We start from the raw sequence: 12715 nt of genomic DNA, 5'->3' as shown, positions 1-12715 counted from the left end.
TATTATACAGGAATATTTAACGTAATCTGTAACAACATAATAATTCACTCTAAGTATATTACTCAAAGCACAGAAAAACTGATTTGATTCTCCTAAAAAATTGTTTTATGAATATCCTGTGTTTTACAAGTTCAATACTGTGAATACAACTGAAATCTTTAACCGTTTCAGGATGATATTTAGAATATAGTGAAATCACATACTCTGTAGCTTTTTAGTTTTAACCAAAGTCTAGTTCTCATTTTGCAGTTCTATAGAGGTTTTTTTGGGTCAGATTTCCTTGATCTAAGAAACTAAAAGAAAGAGGACAACAACAAACCTCGAAATGACTAACTAATCAAAACAACTCAATTCTTTAAGGCTATTCTGCCGTCAAAACCAGTTATTTTCCCACTTTTGCTCACAAAGGACATCCAGAGAACCTTCAATGGCCATTGAAGAAATGATGAAAATTCCTATGCAGCTTTTTCCTTCACTAAATTTCCTTGGTCATAGGTTAGAAAACTGAAACCTTAGTAATCTTGATGAATAAAAGCGATAATCTCATTAACTACAAGCAATTAAATCAGAATTGGTGTCTTTTTTTTTTTACAATGCTGGGAATAAATCAGAGGCAATTTTGACTAAAGCTATATCAAATCAAAAATGCTTTATTAAACTGGTTATGCAAGAGGGAACATTTAACTGAGAAGAATCTCATTTGACTCATTTTTTTCAAAGTCAACTGCATTTCCAAAATTTACTCAAATGTTCTCAAACACCAAAAAGAGACACAAAAATAATGACAGTGCCCAGTCTGCTGACAAATGCCTGTAAGTCTGGAGCCTGGAAGGCAGAAGCAGGAAGATCAGGAGTTCAAGGTCAGGCTCTTAAAGGTTCTCAAGGATAGCCTAGACTAGCAGAGAAAACTGTCTCAAAAACAGTATCAAAACAAAAACATAATTTCTTTAAAAAGAGACTGGGTAGTGCATTACAAATTTGATCATTTGGGAAGGTCATATCCTTTGGCAATCTGAAACATCTTACATACGGAAAGCTCCTAGGAAAAAGGACAACTGCCCATATTCTCCCTTATCGCCAGAGGGTCTCGGACTATCTCTCGCTAATTTCTTTAAAAAGAGACTGGGTAGTGCATTACAAATTTGATCATTTGGGAAGGTCATATCCTTTGGCAATCTGAAACATCTTACATACGGAAAGCTCCTAGGAAAAAGGACAACTGCCCATATTCTCCCTTATCGCCAGAGGGTCTCGGACTATCTCTCGCCAAAACAAACCAGAGAAAATCCTTGGATTCAATCAGTCCTCATTAAATTCCTCTTCTGCTTCTTAAGAAGCCTGAAATTAAAGGATAGTGTGAAGGGAAAACATATTCAAAAGGTGAAGATTATAAAAACAAAACCACTAACTGAAATTGCAAGGCGATATTCTTCTGCTCAAGGGCTTAGCCAGCCGTTAAGCTTCTCCTGGGTGACAATCGCCCTCTGTGTACCCCAGTCTCACCTGAGAGTTCAAGATTATACTTGATATCTGGGTTCTATGCTCGGAGATTCCAATTTGAATGGCGGTCCAGGCATTAGGATCTTAAAGAACTTTGGGGTTAATTAACAAGCAACCAAGTGGAGAACCATGATCCTAAACAGTCCTGGCGTTTAAAAGTACCCCCCCTGACCTCGGACTGGGTTTGGTGTAGAGACGAAAATCTTAAGTGTTTTGTTTTGTTTTCCTTTTTCCCCAAAATGGAGGGACACAAACGGTTGTGGGGCAGTAATGCTAAGATCTGAAACTTCAAGTTGCTGCTCTACCGTGACCTACCAGTAAAGACATGGGGTTCTTTTCTAGCACTCTCTGAGTTGTAAGACAACTCTTGTTTGCTGTTAACAGTGGTGATTATTCTATGCAATTTCTGAAAACTCAATTTATTTCCATGTTTAATAATGACTTTAACAGCTATTTATTTGTTTCATTTTTACAAAACACATGACTGCCCATAGTTTACACATAGACGACCTTCCAAACATAAACCGACAATTGGGAATTTTAAGAATCATTGGAAAAGAGCCTCAACTCATCTCCACAAAAGTACTTCAACTTAGGCTCCATCAATTAAAAGTCCAAAACGCGTTCCACAGCAAACCAACTTTTCCTAGGCCCCCCCTCTTATCTGATCCCAGTAAAAAGTCCAACAGAGAATCAGCTAGCTAGCTAGCTGTCTTGACACAAAATCTACAAGGACTAAATATTCGAAGAAAATAAAATCTGGAAGGTGAAAAGCCAACCAGAAACGCAGAGTGCAGGTCCTCCCCAGCCCCTTGACGGGGCTGGCTTACGGAACCAAACCAGTGCGACGCTGGCAGGGAAAACAAGCCCGCGCCTGGGGCTGGAAGCCGCTGCCCGTGGAGCCAGGAAGCAAGCAAGTCACAGGTCCAGGCGGAGGACAGTGTTTGCAAAGCGACCCAAAGAGCCCGAAGGAGCCGGGCGGGCAGAACTGCGGTGGCGAGCAACCGCAGAAGCGGCCTGGGGAGGCGACCCGGGAGCCCCGGCCGGCGGGCGGGCGGCCGACCCGGGTCCCCCATACCCTTCAGGGACAGCGGCGGCAGCTCCGGGCGGCCGAGAGAGCCCATCACCCCCGCGCAGGCCAGACCCGCGAGCAAGACGCAGGGCAGGCGACGCGCGCCCCGAGGGCAAGACCCAGGGCCCCGGCGGGAAGGTGCGGGAGCCGCGCGGCTGACGGGGCGCAGGCGGCCGCTCGCACGGCGCCAACGCAGGGGGGTTGCGGGAGGCTCGCAGGCCAGGCCGCCCGGAGCCCGCCCGCTCCTCCGCGCCGCCCTCCGCCCCGCGCTCCGTTACCTTGTCGCAGTAGCGCCCCACCAGCTGCTTCATCCGCCAGTGCGGGGCGGTGAAGACGTCCACTTCGTCGGGAAAGGGCGCCATCGCCACAGCCTCCGCGTCCGCCTCAGCAGCCGCAGCCGCCGCCTCTCCATAGACACCCTCGCCGCGGGGCAGAGGTGGCGCGCCCCCCTGCGCATGCGCCCGCCCCGTCGGCGCGCGCGCCCGGGCAGCTCCGCGGGCCGTGACGCGGGGGCGCGCGGGCCGCCGCCATGCGGTACTGCAGCCCACGTGATCGGCGCGTTGGGGCGTACGGCTCCCACCTTTAGCTCTGCACGCTCCTTCCAGGTCCTCTCTCTGGCCCACGGAGAGACCGGAGCGTCTCAGCTCCTGAAAACGCACCGTCTGAGGGCGGGGTCTTCACGGGCGCCTCCGTGCACGCTCTCCGGTCAGGGTGACTGGGAGCGCCCCAGGCACTCAGCGGCCATCGCTGCCCAGGGGTTTGCTGGGCCGGGTCTGCTGGCCTTGGGCCTTGCTAGCCCGGCCTGCGCTCTGTGCCTGAGTGCTGGGGACATGGCAGCCCCAGCGTGGAGCGTGGTGTGACGGCGGGAGGCTGGCCCATGGGGGAACTGGAGTTGCCAGAGCGGGGACAGATACCTCGGCCCCCTGGGATCAACAACCCAGAGTGGTCAGATGAGCCTGGTGGGGGAAGGGCGAGCCTACATGGCAGTCTAATAGGGAAAGAGCCTTAGCACAAATCCCGCCATTTTAAACTGAAGAAGCTCAGACCGGAAGAAAGGGCCTTAGGTCTCGCCCCGACACTTAACCCGTCCACATCCAAGCCCTCCAGTAGACTTTTTCCACTTAATGGCAGCAGCTTTTATCTGTGGCCTTAGGACTCATGAAGAAATGGGAGAAATAAGGGCAAGGCTGAGAACCCTGCTTAATAGTCATAAATTTCCGGACTGTGAGCCGAAGATATGCCGTATTCACATTTGTATCTCCTACTCCAAATTCATGGCAACTGATAAAAGGAATCAAACGTTCAAAAGTGGAGTAAGGAGGTGAGAACCCTGGAGAACACCCGTGTAGTCCTAATCCTACCATTTGATATTACCGTGCAAGGTGAGCAGGAAAATTAGACTCTGGAGATGATAGTTAGGTTCAGTTTCCTAGTTTGCACTACCCTAGGAAAACTACAGGACTTCTGTGTCTGTACCTCAGTATATTCTCTTCCGTAAAAGGAGGGTGGGGGAAAATACCCACTCCATAAGATTTTAAGGAGAACTAAATTGATATATTTGAAGTGCTAAGAGTTGAGTTTCTGGCTCGTCATAAATAATGTCTGTAAACAGTGTTAGAGAAAACAACTGTGAGGTAGGAAATTAAGACATTGCCCAAGGTTTCACAAGTCAGTAAGTAAAAATTCTGGCCACGTGAATCTAGGTCTGACAGTAAGTTCGCTCCTGTGTGCTGTGGTACTTGGGGGAAAAAGAGGTGGCTGAAGAAACAGGAAAAAAATTGACTTACTGAACTGAAAAGCTGTTGACAGATTTCTCCTTCTTTTCCTCCCTCAGGTACCTTCTCAGCCTGTTTTCCCTTCTTTTCTCTGCTGTTTCGGTAGAACTTTGGCTCTATAATAATTCTCAAGAGACATTTACTTACTTTTTATTTATTCCATCCGGGTCTTTCACTCTAGCTCTCTTGGGATACAGAGCAGACTGCAATGGTACCAATTATACAGAGCTAGATGAGATTATACTCAGCAGTTGGAACAAGGTCTGTCAGAAAAAGAACGAGCAAGGGAATCGCGGAGCATTCTTATGATTCTATGTTAACTATGGACACACCATATTGTGTATCTCATTCACATGTTTGTGCCCCTGTTGTGTGCTAGCACAACCCTAGAACAAACCACATTTAATAGGTATAAAATGACAAAAATAGCCACCTGTAAACTAAGGAACACTCTAACCCAGATTAGAAGGTTTGTAATCCACTAAGAAAAATAACAGCTATTCTGGACTTTAACTATTTCAAGGAATTTATTTCCGAGACTAAGATGAGCGAAGTAAGTGATTAGAAAATGAGGACTATGGGTCATTTTCCCTTTCAAGGAAGCTGTGAACATTATCTCCATGTGCTAAGTCATGATTAGTGAATCATATGGCTAGAGATATGACTAATTCCTGTTGAACCTTGGCCTAAGAGAGAAGACTGATTACTGCCATGCTGTCACTGTAAGTTCCTACACCCACAACAGACGGGAATTGTCGCTGAAGTCCAGGCTGGCAATGTAGTCTCTCTGCCATCTCTTAAGGTACGATAACAAATCCCCCCCCCCTTCTTTTGTTTTTTCAAGACAGGGTTTCTCTGTAGCTTTGGAGCCTGTCCTGGAACTAGCTCTTGTAGACCAGGCTGGCCTCGAACTCACAGAGATCCGCCTGCCTCTGCCTCCTGAGTACTGGGATTAAATGCATGCGCCACCACACCACCACAAAGGCTGGATAAGCATGGGAAGAGAGCCATGAAAAGCCGCATGAAGGAATGCCTCGTTGGGTTGGTGCTTTCTCTTATCCTCACTCTCATTCTTATAGGAAACAAACAAACATGCAGTGGGCAGGGTGTCAAATGGTCTGGAAAACTGAAAATACACTGACACAAGGCCTGTTCTGAACATTTCTAGCTGTATTTTTGAAGGCTTGAAGAATTACTAGTCAGAATCGGTCAATTCTAAAAGCATATAACTTACAGTTTACTTGAATATATGACATAGTCCTTTCCCCAACAGAGTGTTGTTTTTGAAAATAAGCATTGAAAACCAGGGTTGCCATTATGAAACAGAATCATAATCCTACTACAGAACCAGAGCTGATCACCACAAGCGAAAATAGCTAATCAGGGTTAGAGAGAGGGCTCAGCAGTTAAGAGGACTAGTTGTCTTTCCAGATGACCTGGGTTCAGTACCCTACACCACAAGGTGGCTCATTTAACCTTCATGGGCACCAGGCTTGCAAGTGATAAACAGACATGCATACAGAGAAACACCCATATACATAAGTAAATAACTTTAGTAACCAATTGGCACCTGTTACAATGAGGTTAAGTTGATGTAATGGTGCTGCCAAAGGAAAAGATCGCTGGGGAGATAAGCAAAACCAAATGTTCTTGGGGCTTTATTTTCTCATTTTCCTTTATAAGCAAACAGGCCTCAAACACACACACATACACACACACAGAGAGAGAGAGAGAGAGAGAGAGAGAGAGAGAGAGAGAGAGAGATCCCCTAAGTATGTACATTATTTACTTTAATGAAGTAGCATTATTTCCCCTCTAGTTCTGACTATATAAATAAAGACATATTTCTGTATGTATTTGTTTACTAGGACTGTCATAATGCCACATCATGGGTGACTTGAACAGCAGAAATTTATTTTCCCACAGTTCTGGAGACCCAGAAGTCCAGGATTAAGGAGACAGCAGGTTTGGTTCCTTCTGGAGCCTCTCTTTGGCTTTCTGTGGCCGCCTTCTCTAACTGTCCACACACAGCCTTTTCCCTGTAAGTGTGCGAAAGGCCTGGCCAGAGGAAGTGACTCTGTGGACATGGGCCTTACTTCCCGTATTACTCTTCCTGCTGGTCTGCAGAGCAGCTTTGAGTACTCCAGCCTTTGTGCCATTCCCAGCATGATGGGCTCTGCTCTCAAACAGTAAGCCAAACCCTTCCTCATTTAAGTTGTTTCTTGTAGCCGGTCTTGTCAGACTTTCTTTTGGGCTGCCAGTCCCTGAATTAATGACATGGAGCCTTATGATTAATTATGAAAACTTAGCCTTAGCTTAGACTTGTTTCTAACTAACTTTTATAACTTAAATTAATCCATTTATATTAATCTATGTTCTGTCATGCGTCTTTTTATGTCTCCTCCATTCTGTATATCTGACTCCCTCATGTCTCGCTAGTGTCTCCTGCATGTCTAGATTCTAACCCTGAGTTCCTCTCTCTCTCCAGAAGTCCCACTTATTCTCTCCTGCCTAGCTATTGGCCATTCAGCTCTTTATTTAACCAAGCAGAATGTGCCTTAGGCAGAAACATGTCTGTACAGTGTACAAAAAGTTTATCCCACAACAGTTTATTGTTAGGTATTTGGTCACATCAGCAATAAAATTAACAAATACACTATGCAATACCAGAGCTATGCTAATCTCTGAGACCCATCCTTTCTCACAAACATCAGAGACTGGTCCAAGTGTGTTGCCTTCCTGATACTTAAGTCTCCTAGCTTGACACTAGGAAACCACTCTGTTTTTTAGAGTAAGCACAGGATACACTACTATAGCAGGAATACGCTTACAAAGCAAAAACCAAAGCACATGCGGTAAAAATATTTCCACAAAACTAAGGCACTCCCAGAAAGCTATTCTCATAATCTGCTCAGAGGCCAACAATGACTGACGCAAACCCAGAACCTATCATACAATGCCAACACAACAAATGAGAGCAGATCCTCCAATCACCGTTATTTCTGCCATATTACCTTAACTCTTTTTGTAATAAACTGAGTTTTGCTCACCAACTTCCAGAGTCTGTGTCATAATATTCCATGTCGACTCAGCCCCTGCTGAGTTGGTCCAGTTGGGTGCAGTTGGGGACAATGGCCACATCTGGTGCCCAACATGAGGTCTTCTAACTACTTGAAGTAGGTATCAGCTCTTTTTAAAATCCATATAACAGAAGTTTGGGAGCATGTCTTACCTTGAACATTTTCCTAATGGAGTCTCTTTTGTATGCAACATAGTATCCGTTTTCAGAACTTCAGGTTTGCATTTGCTATGATTTACCTAAGTATCATCCAAAGACCTTATGTTAAAGGTATGGTCCTGAATTCATAGTGCTTTGGAGAAGCTGAAGAGACTTTTAGAGGTATAACCTAGTAGGGTTTGTCCAGTCATTGGAGGGTATAATCTTTTTTTTTTTTTTTGAGAGTGTAATCTTAAGGGGAAACAGGAACTCTAGCTTCTTCTTTCAAGTTCCTGACTGTTGTCTGAGGTTTTTGTCCTGCCTAGTTCCCACATTTGTTAAGTCCCAAAGAAATCACACAGAAGTCTATATTATAAACTTATTGGCCCATTAGCTCAGGCTTCTTATTAACTCTTATAACTTATTTTAGCCCATTATTCTTGTCTATGCTAGCCATGTGGCTTGGTACCTTATTCAGTGAGGCAGTCACATCTTAGTTCTTCTGTGGCTGGGTCATGACTGCAGACTAGGACTTCCTTCTTCCCAGAATTCTCCTGTTCTCATTGACCCACTTCTACTTCCTGTCTGGTTGTCCCACCTATACTTTCTGCCTGGCTATTGGCCAATCAGCATTTATTTAAAATATAATTGGCAGAATATAGACCATTGTCCCACACTACTTCATCCTCTTTTTTTTTTTTTTAAAAAAAAAGAACTCTGAATCTAATATTCTTTGTTTAGCTTTTTTCCTGACCATTAGCCAAAACAACTTGTAACCAACATTTTAAACAAAGGAAAATATCCATAGTTTATTTTTTTGGGAATATGGGTATAGTTTTTAAGGCTACTTCCTGCTAGTTGGGGGCACTGATAATCTTATGGGGATCTAAAGAAAATTTAAAATTATGATCAAGTTCTGACTGGAGTATCCTGTGAGGCTTGATCATCTCAGGCAGCATCTTGAGTTGGTTTGGATGTAGAAATCAGACATCTGGGCCATCTGTTCCTACTGGAGATTTCTCAGGTAGTCTTCCTTGATCAAACCTGATTTTTCTTAACTCAGAATAAATCCATAGCCTCTCATTTACTGTGGAAACAAAAGCAAAACCTCTTCTCCAAAGTAACATATCTTTTGACTTCAACTTTTGTAGATGGAACAGTTGAGGGCCATGTCCTGCCACCCGGCTAGCTTTACCCAAAACAATTACATGGAAACTGTATTCATTTAAACATTGCCTGTCCCATTAGTTTCAGCCTCTTATTGGCTAATTCTCATATCTTGCTTTAACCCATATTTAGGAATCTGTGTAGCACCACGAGGTGGTGGCTTACCGGGAAGGATCTTAGCCTGCATCCATCTCAGAGAGGAGAGCTATGGCGTCTGCCTGAGGCGTCTGCCTGACTCTGCTTTTTTTCTCCCACAGTTTTGTTCTGTCTACTCTGCCTGCCTAATTTTCTGTCCTATCAAAGGGCCAAGGCAGTTTCTTTATTAACCAATGAAAGTAACACATAGACAGATGACCCTCCTCCATCATTTCCCCTTTTTCTGTTTAAACAAAAAAGAAAGGCTTTAACTTTAACATAGTAAAATTACATATAACAAAACAGTTATCAGGCAAGAATTACAGTTACAATATTTATATCTACTTTATCTTTTACCATAACAAAGGAAAACTATAACTATCTACTTATTCTTCAACTCCATCAAAGACTTTAGAAGGATATAATATTACCTAAGTAAACAAGAAGTAAGCAACTTCTAAACTCTAGAAATGACAGAGACATCTCCCTGCCTGGACAGTCACCCAAAGTTCTTTTGTACTATTGGGACATCCATCTTTGGCCTACAGGCCCATAGTATCCAGCAGACATTTTTATGAAGCAGGAAAATTCGAAAGACAGTTTAGTCACTTTCTGCTGTGTCCTGTAGAATGTCTTACAGACTCTTTCATAAATCAAGAACCTCGAAAGACCATCTCACCTTTAGGCAAGTTCAGCAGTCCTCTTTCTGTGGGTTCTGTGTGTCCAGTTTATGCAACAGTCCAGGCAAGAGCAGTTTCTTGCCCAAATGGCTATCATACTCCATAAAGAGCCTCTTTGATGTCTATCATCCTCTTGAAGTAGATTGGTGCTGCCAGGAGCAGACGTGTCTCATTGTCATGAAAAGCCCTAAGTTATTAAAACATTAAATGTTATATTCTGTAGTCTTTGAAAGATATGAAGAATGTCTATCTAACTGAAATATATCTCTATATATCTAGAAAATCTAACTAACATGACTACAAGCTTGACTATTATTGATGATTATCCATTAACAACCCATATTTTCTAATTAAACATTACATTTTAAAAATGAACTATACAATCACAATATCTTAATCAATATTAGAAATACATATACATATAACAAAATTGACCTTAAAATACATACCAATGTAAATTATTTATATCTATATCATATTTCCCTTTAAATGTAAAAGAACATTTATAAACAATATTTGGGAATATGGACGTAGTTATTTCTCTCCAAACTGCTTCGTGCTGAATGAGGGCACTGTTAATCAGATCTTTCATTGTGTAACCTGTGTGCCAGGTTTATCTCAGTCATCAGCTGGGTGAAGTAATTTTTTGAGGGTGTTCACAGCAACCTTTTAGGAGGGCATGGTCTATCATACCATATTGGGATAGAAGCAATCCACAGGGTCTCATCCTCTGTGGAAACAAAAGAAGAACCTCCTTTTAAAAGCATCATGTTTTTAGATCCAAATTTTGAAGTCATACCCTTATGATATCCATTTTGGTCTAGCCTGGCAGCCCATGTAATGAAATGTCTCTCTGTACTTAGCTCCTTTACAGTCAAAAATTTTAAAGAAAACACAATAATACAAAGAATCCAGACTCTCTGTGAATTTTCCATTTTTATGTGGCTTATTTTTCTTTATTTTTTTAATCTATAACTCTCTGTACTCTGTCTCTTTAAAGACTTTACCCTTTTATTTTTAAGGCATTAACTTTATTCTCTACATTTTTCTTCTCTCTCCCAAGCCTACATACACTCATCCAACACTGTAACCCATTTAAAGGTCTTTTATGTCTGAATCTGTCCTATTGTGAATCTGTAATTTTTTACTCTCCAGGAGCATTTCTTGAAAGGTTAAGCATTTCTTAAAAACTTAAGTTGCACCATGTAGAGGTAATACGGTACCGCCTGTTTCTTGCCCAGTCTAAACCTTAACTGTGCTGTTATTATGGTAATTATGATAGTTTCCACCTGAGGTCAGCACAGTTCAGCATGGCGGAGCAGCGGAGCGAGAGCTGCTAACTTTGAAGTCAAGGTATTTTTAAAATACCTATCTTGGATTAATTCAGCAGCATTTATAAGCAAATATCTTTTATCAGCTGTAGCTCCTTCCTCAGCATTTTAACAATTCAAAGAGAACATAATAACATATAATATTCAGACTCTTTGTGTATTTTTTATCTTTATGTGACTTGATTTTAACCTCTATTTTTTTATTTTTAATTTTTGACTTTTTTGAGACAGGGTTGAGACTTTTGAGACATGAGTTGTTTTACTACTCATTGCCATCATGGTTATAGCAGTAGAGAGCTGACAGATGGAGCATGTCTCTAGCACATGGTTCCCTTTCTGTATGAAGGATAGCTCATCAAATTGGAATACGGGTACTACGTCATGTGCCCTTTTCTGAAGGTGTGCAATTCTGTTCCCTAGAGGTAGCTCACTGATACTCAGAGAAAAAGTTCGACATATTCGAAGGCATAAAATAAAAAACTAAAGAAGAGAGGAAATAGATATAAGCAAAGGTCAGACTTGATAGAAATAAAAAGAGGAGGAAGAGTCAGTGAGATGGCTCAGCAGGTAAAGGTGCTTGCCATCAAACCCGATGACCTGTATTTGACTGCTGTCCTCTGATCTCCTCCACAAGTATTCTATGGCATGTGCATCCACATACACATGCACAAATAAACAAAAATTTTAAAAACTTTTAAAGATAAGGAAAATCAGAGCAGGAAAAAAACATGAAAGAAAAAAATATACAGAACTAAAAACAGTAATTGCAATACAGCAATGCATGCCTCAGATATCTATGGTGTTTTCCATGTGATCATATGTAATTCATGTCATCGGTTATATTTTTCCCACTAAACAGAAAGGGAAGATGATGTTCAAAGACAGACATTGACTTGTCCAATATCATAGCTAGTGAGTTGACAGTATTAGGGTCTAAATTTATACCTTGTGCATTTAACCTTATATTCAGATAATTTCTGTCTTTAGTTTTTATCAACATATTGCAAACTTAATAATATGTGCTCTTAACTTCTGAGCTGGAACCAAGGTTGACTGTTGTTAGCACTTAAGAAAATAACTCCTATTAGTAACCAAGTAAGCAGAACAAGGCCTTACTCTGGTTTCCAAAAAGGATCAAACTATGCAACAAGTTACTCAAGTGTCCAAATGTGAATGATTCCTATTCCTTAGGACACCTTTCCTGCCTCCTGTTCTTCTCTTTCTTGGGATAGAGTGTGGCTGTGCAGCCCATGTAAGCACTGGGATTGCAAGCGTGCACAACCATGCCTACCTTTTAGATCTCCTTTTAGGAGATAAAACCATGGTTTGTTTTGTTTCAACTATAGAGATATGATGTGTAGAGCAGTTCATGTTTCTTTGCAAACACTCCAGACAAGAATCTTTCATTTTCTAAATATAGCTTGTGTTGTCTCACTTCGGCTTTTTGTTGTTGGTTGGTGGTTTTGCTGTTTTTTTTTTTGTTTGTTTGTTTGTTTGCTTGCTTGCTTTAACTGCTAGAATCTGAGTAGTTTATCCACTGATCCGTCTTCCCCTCCCCACCTTGTTCATGCCAAACAAGGACAGAGTAACACCTTGACCTGTCCACCTCTCCTGTTATTTTGATATAATCTTATTAATTCTTCTATTCATACATGCATACAGTACTTTAAAGATGTTCACACCTCTTTTTGCCTTTTGCAAATATGTTTTTTCTTTTTTTTTTCTTTGTTTGGTTTTACAACCCAATCAAAGTTCCCCCTCGCTCCCTTCTTCCCAACCCCAACCCCCACCGCCCCATCTACTCCTCTTCCACTGTTTCTCTTCAGATACAGCTGGAC

At 42.1% G+C, this 12715-nt stretch overlaps 1 protein-coding gene across 1 annotated transcript in view; it reads right to left on the bottom strand.

Moving 5' to 3' along the window:
• Fbxl5 (F-box and leucine rich repeat protein 5) overlaps positions 1 to 3021 on the bottom strand; it is a 42894-nt gene extending 39873 nt beyond the window's left edge. The window contains exon 1 of the mRNA XM_038331652.1: positions 2851 to 3021. Coding sequence (XP_038187580.1) covers positions 2851 to 2934 — 84 coding nt within the window. The 5' untranslated portion in view covers positions 2935 to 3021. The remainder of the gene's footprint in view (positions 1 to 2850) is intronic.
• Between the last annotated feature and the right edge of the window lie 9694 nt (positions 3022 to 12715).

Source organism: Arvicola amphibius, chromosome 1, assembly GCF_903992535.2.
Source record: "Arvicola amphibius chromosome 1, mArvAmp1.2, whole genome shotgun sequence".
Lineage (NCBI taxonomy): Eukaryota > Metazoa > Chordata > Mammalia > Rodentia > Cricetidae > Arvicola > Arvicola amphibius.
The sequence above is the reverse complement of the archived record's forward strand: the minus strand, read 5'-3'. Positions and strand labels throughout refer to the sequence as shown.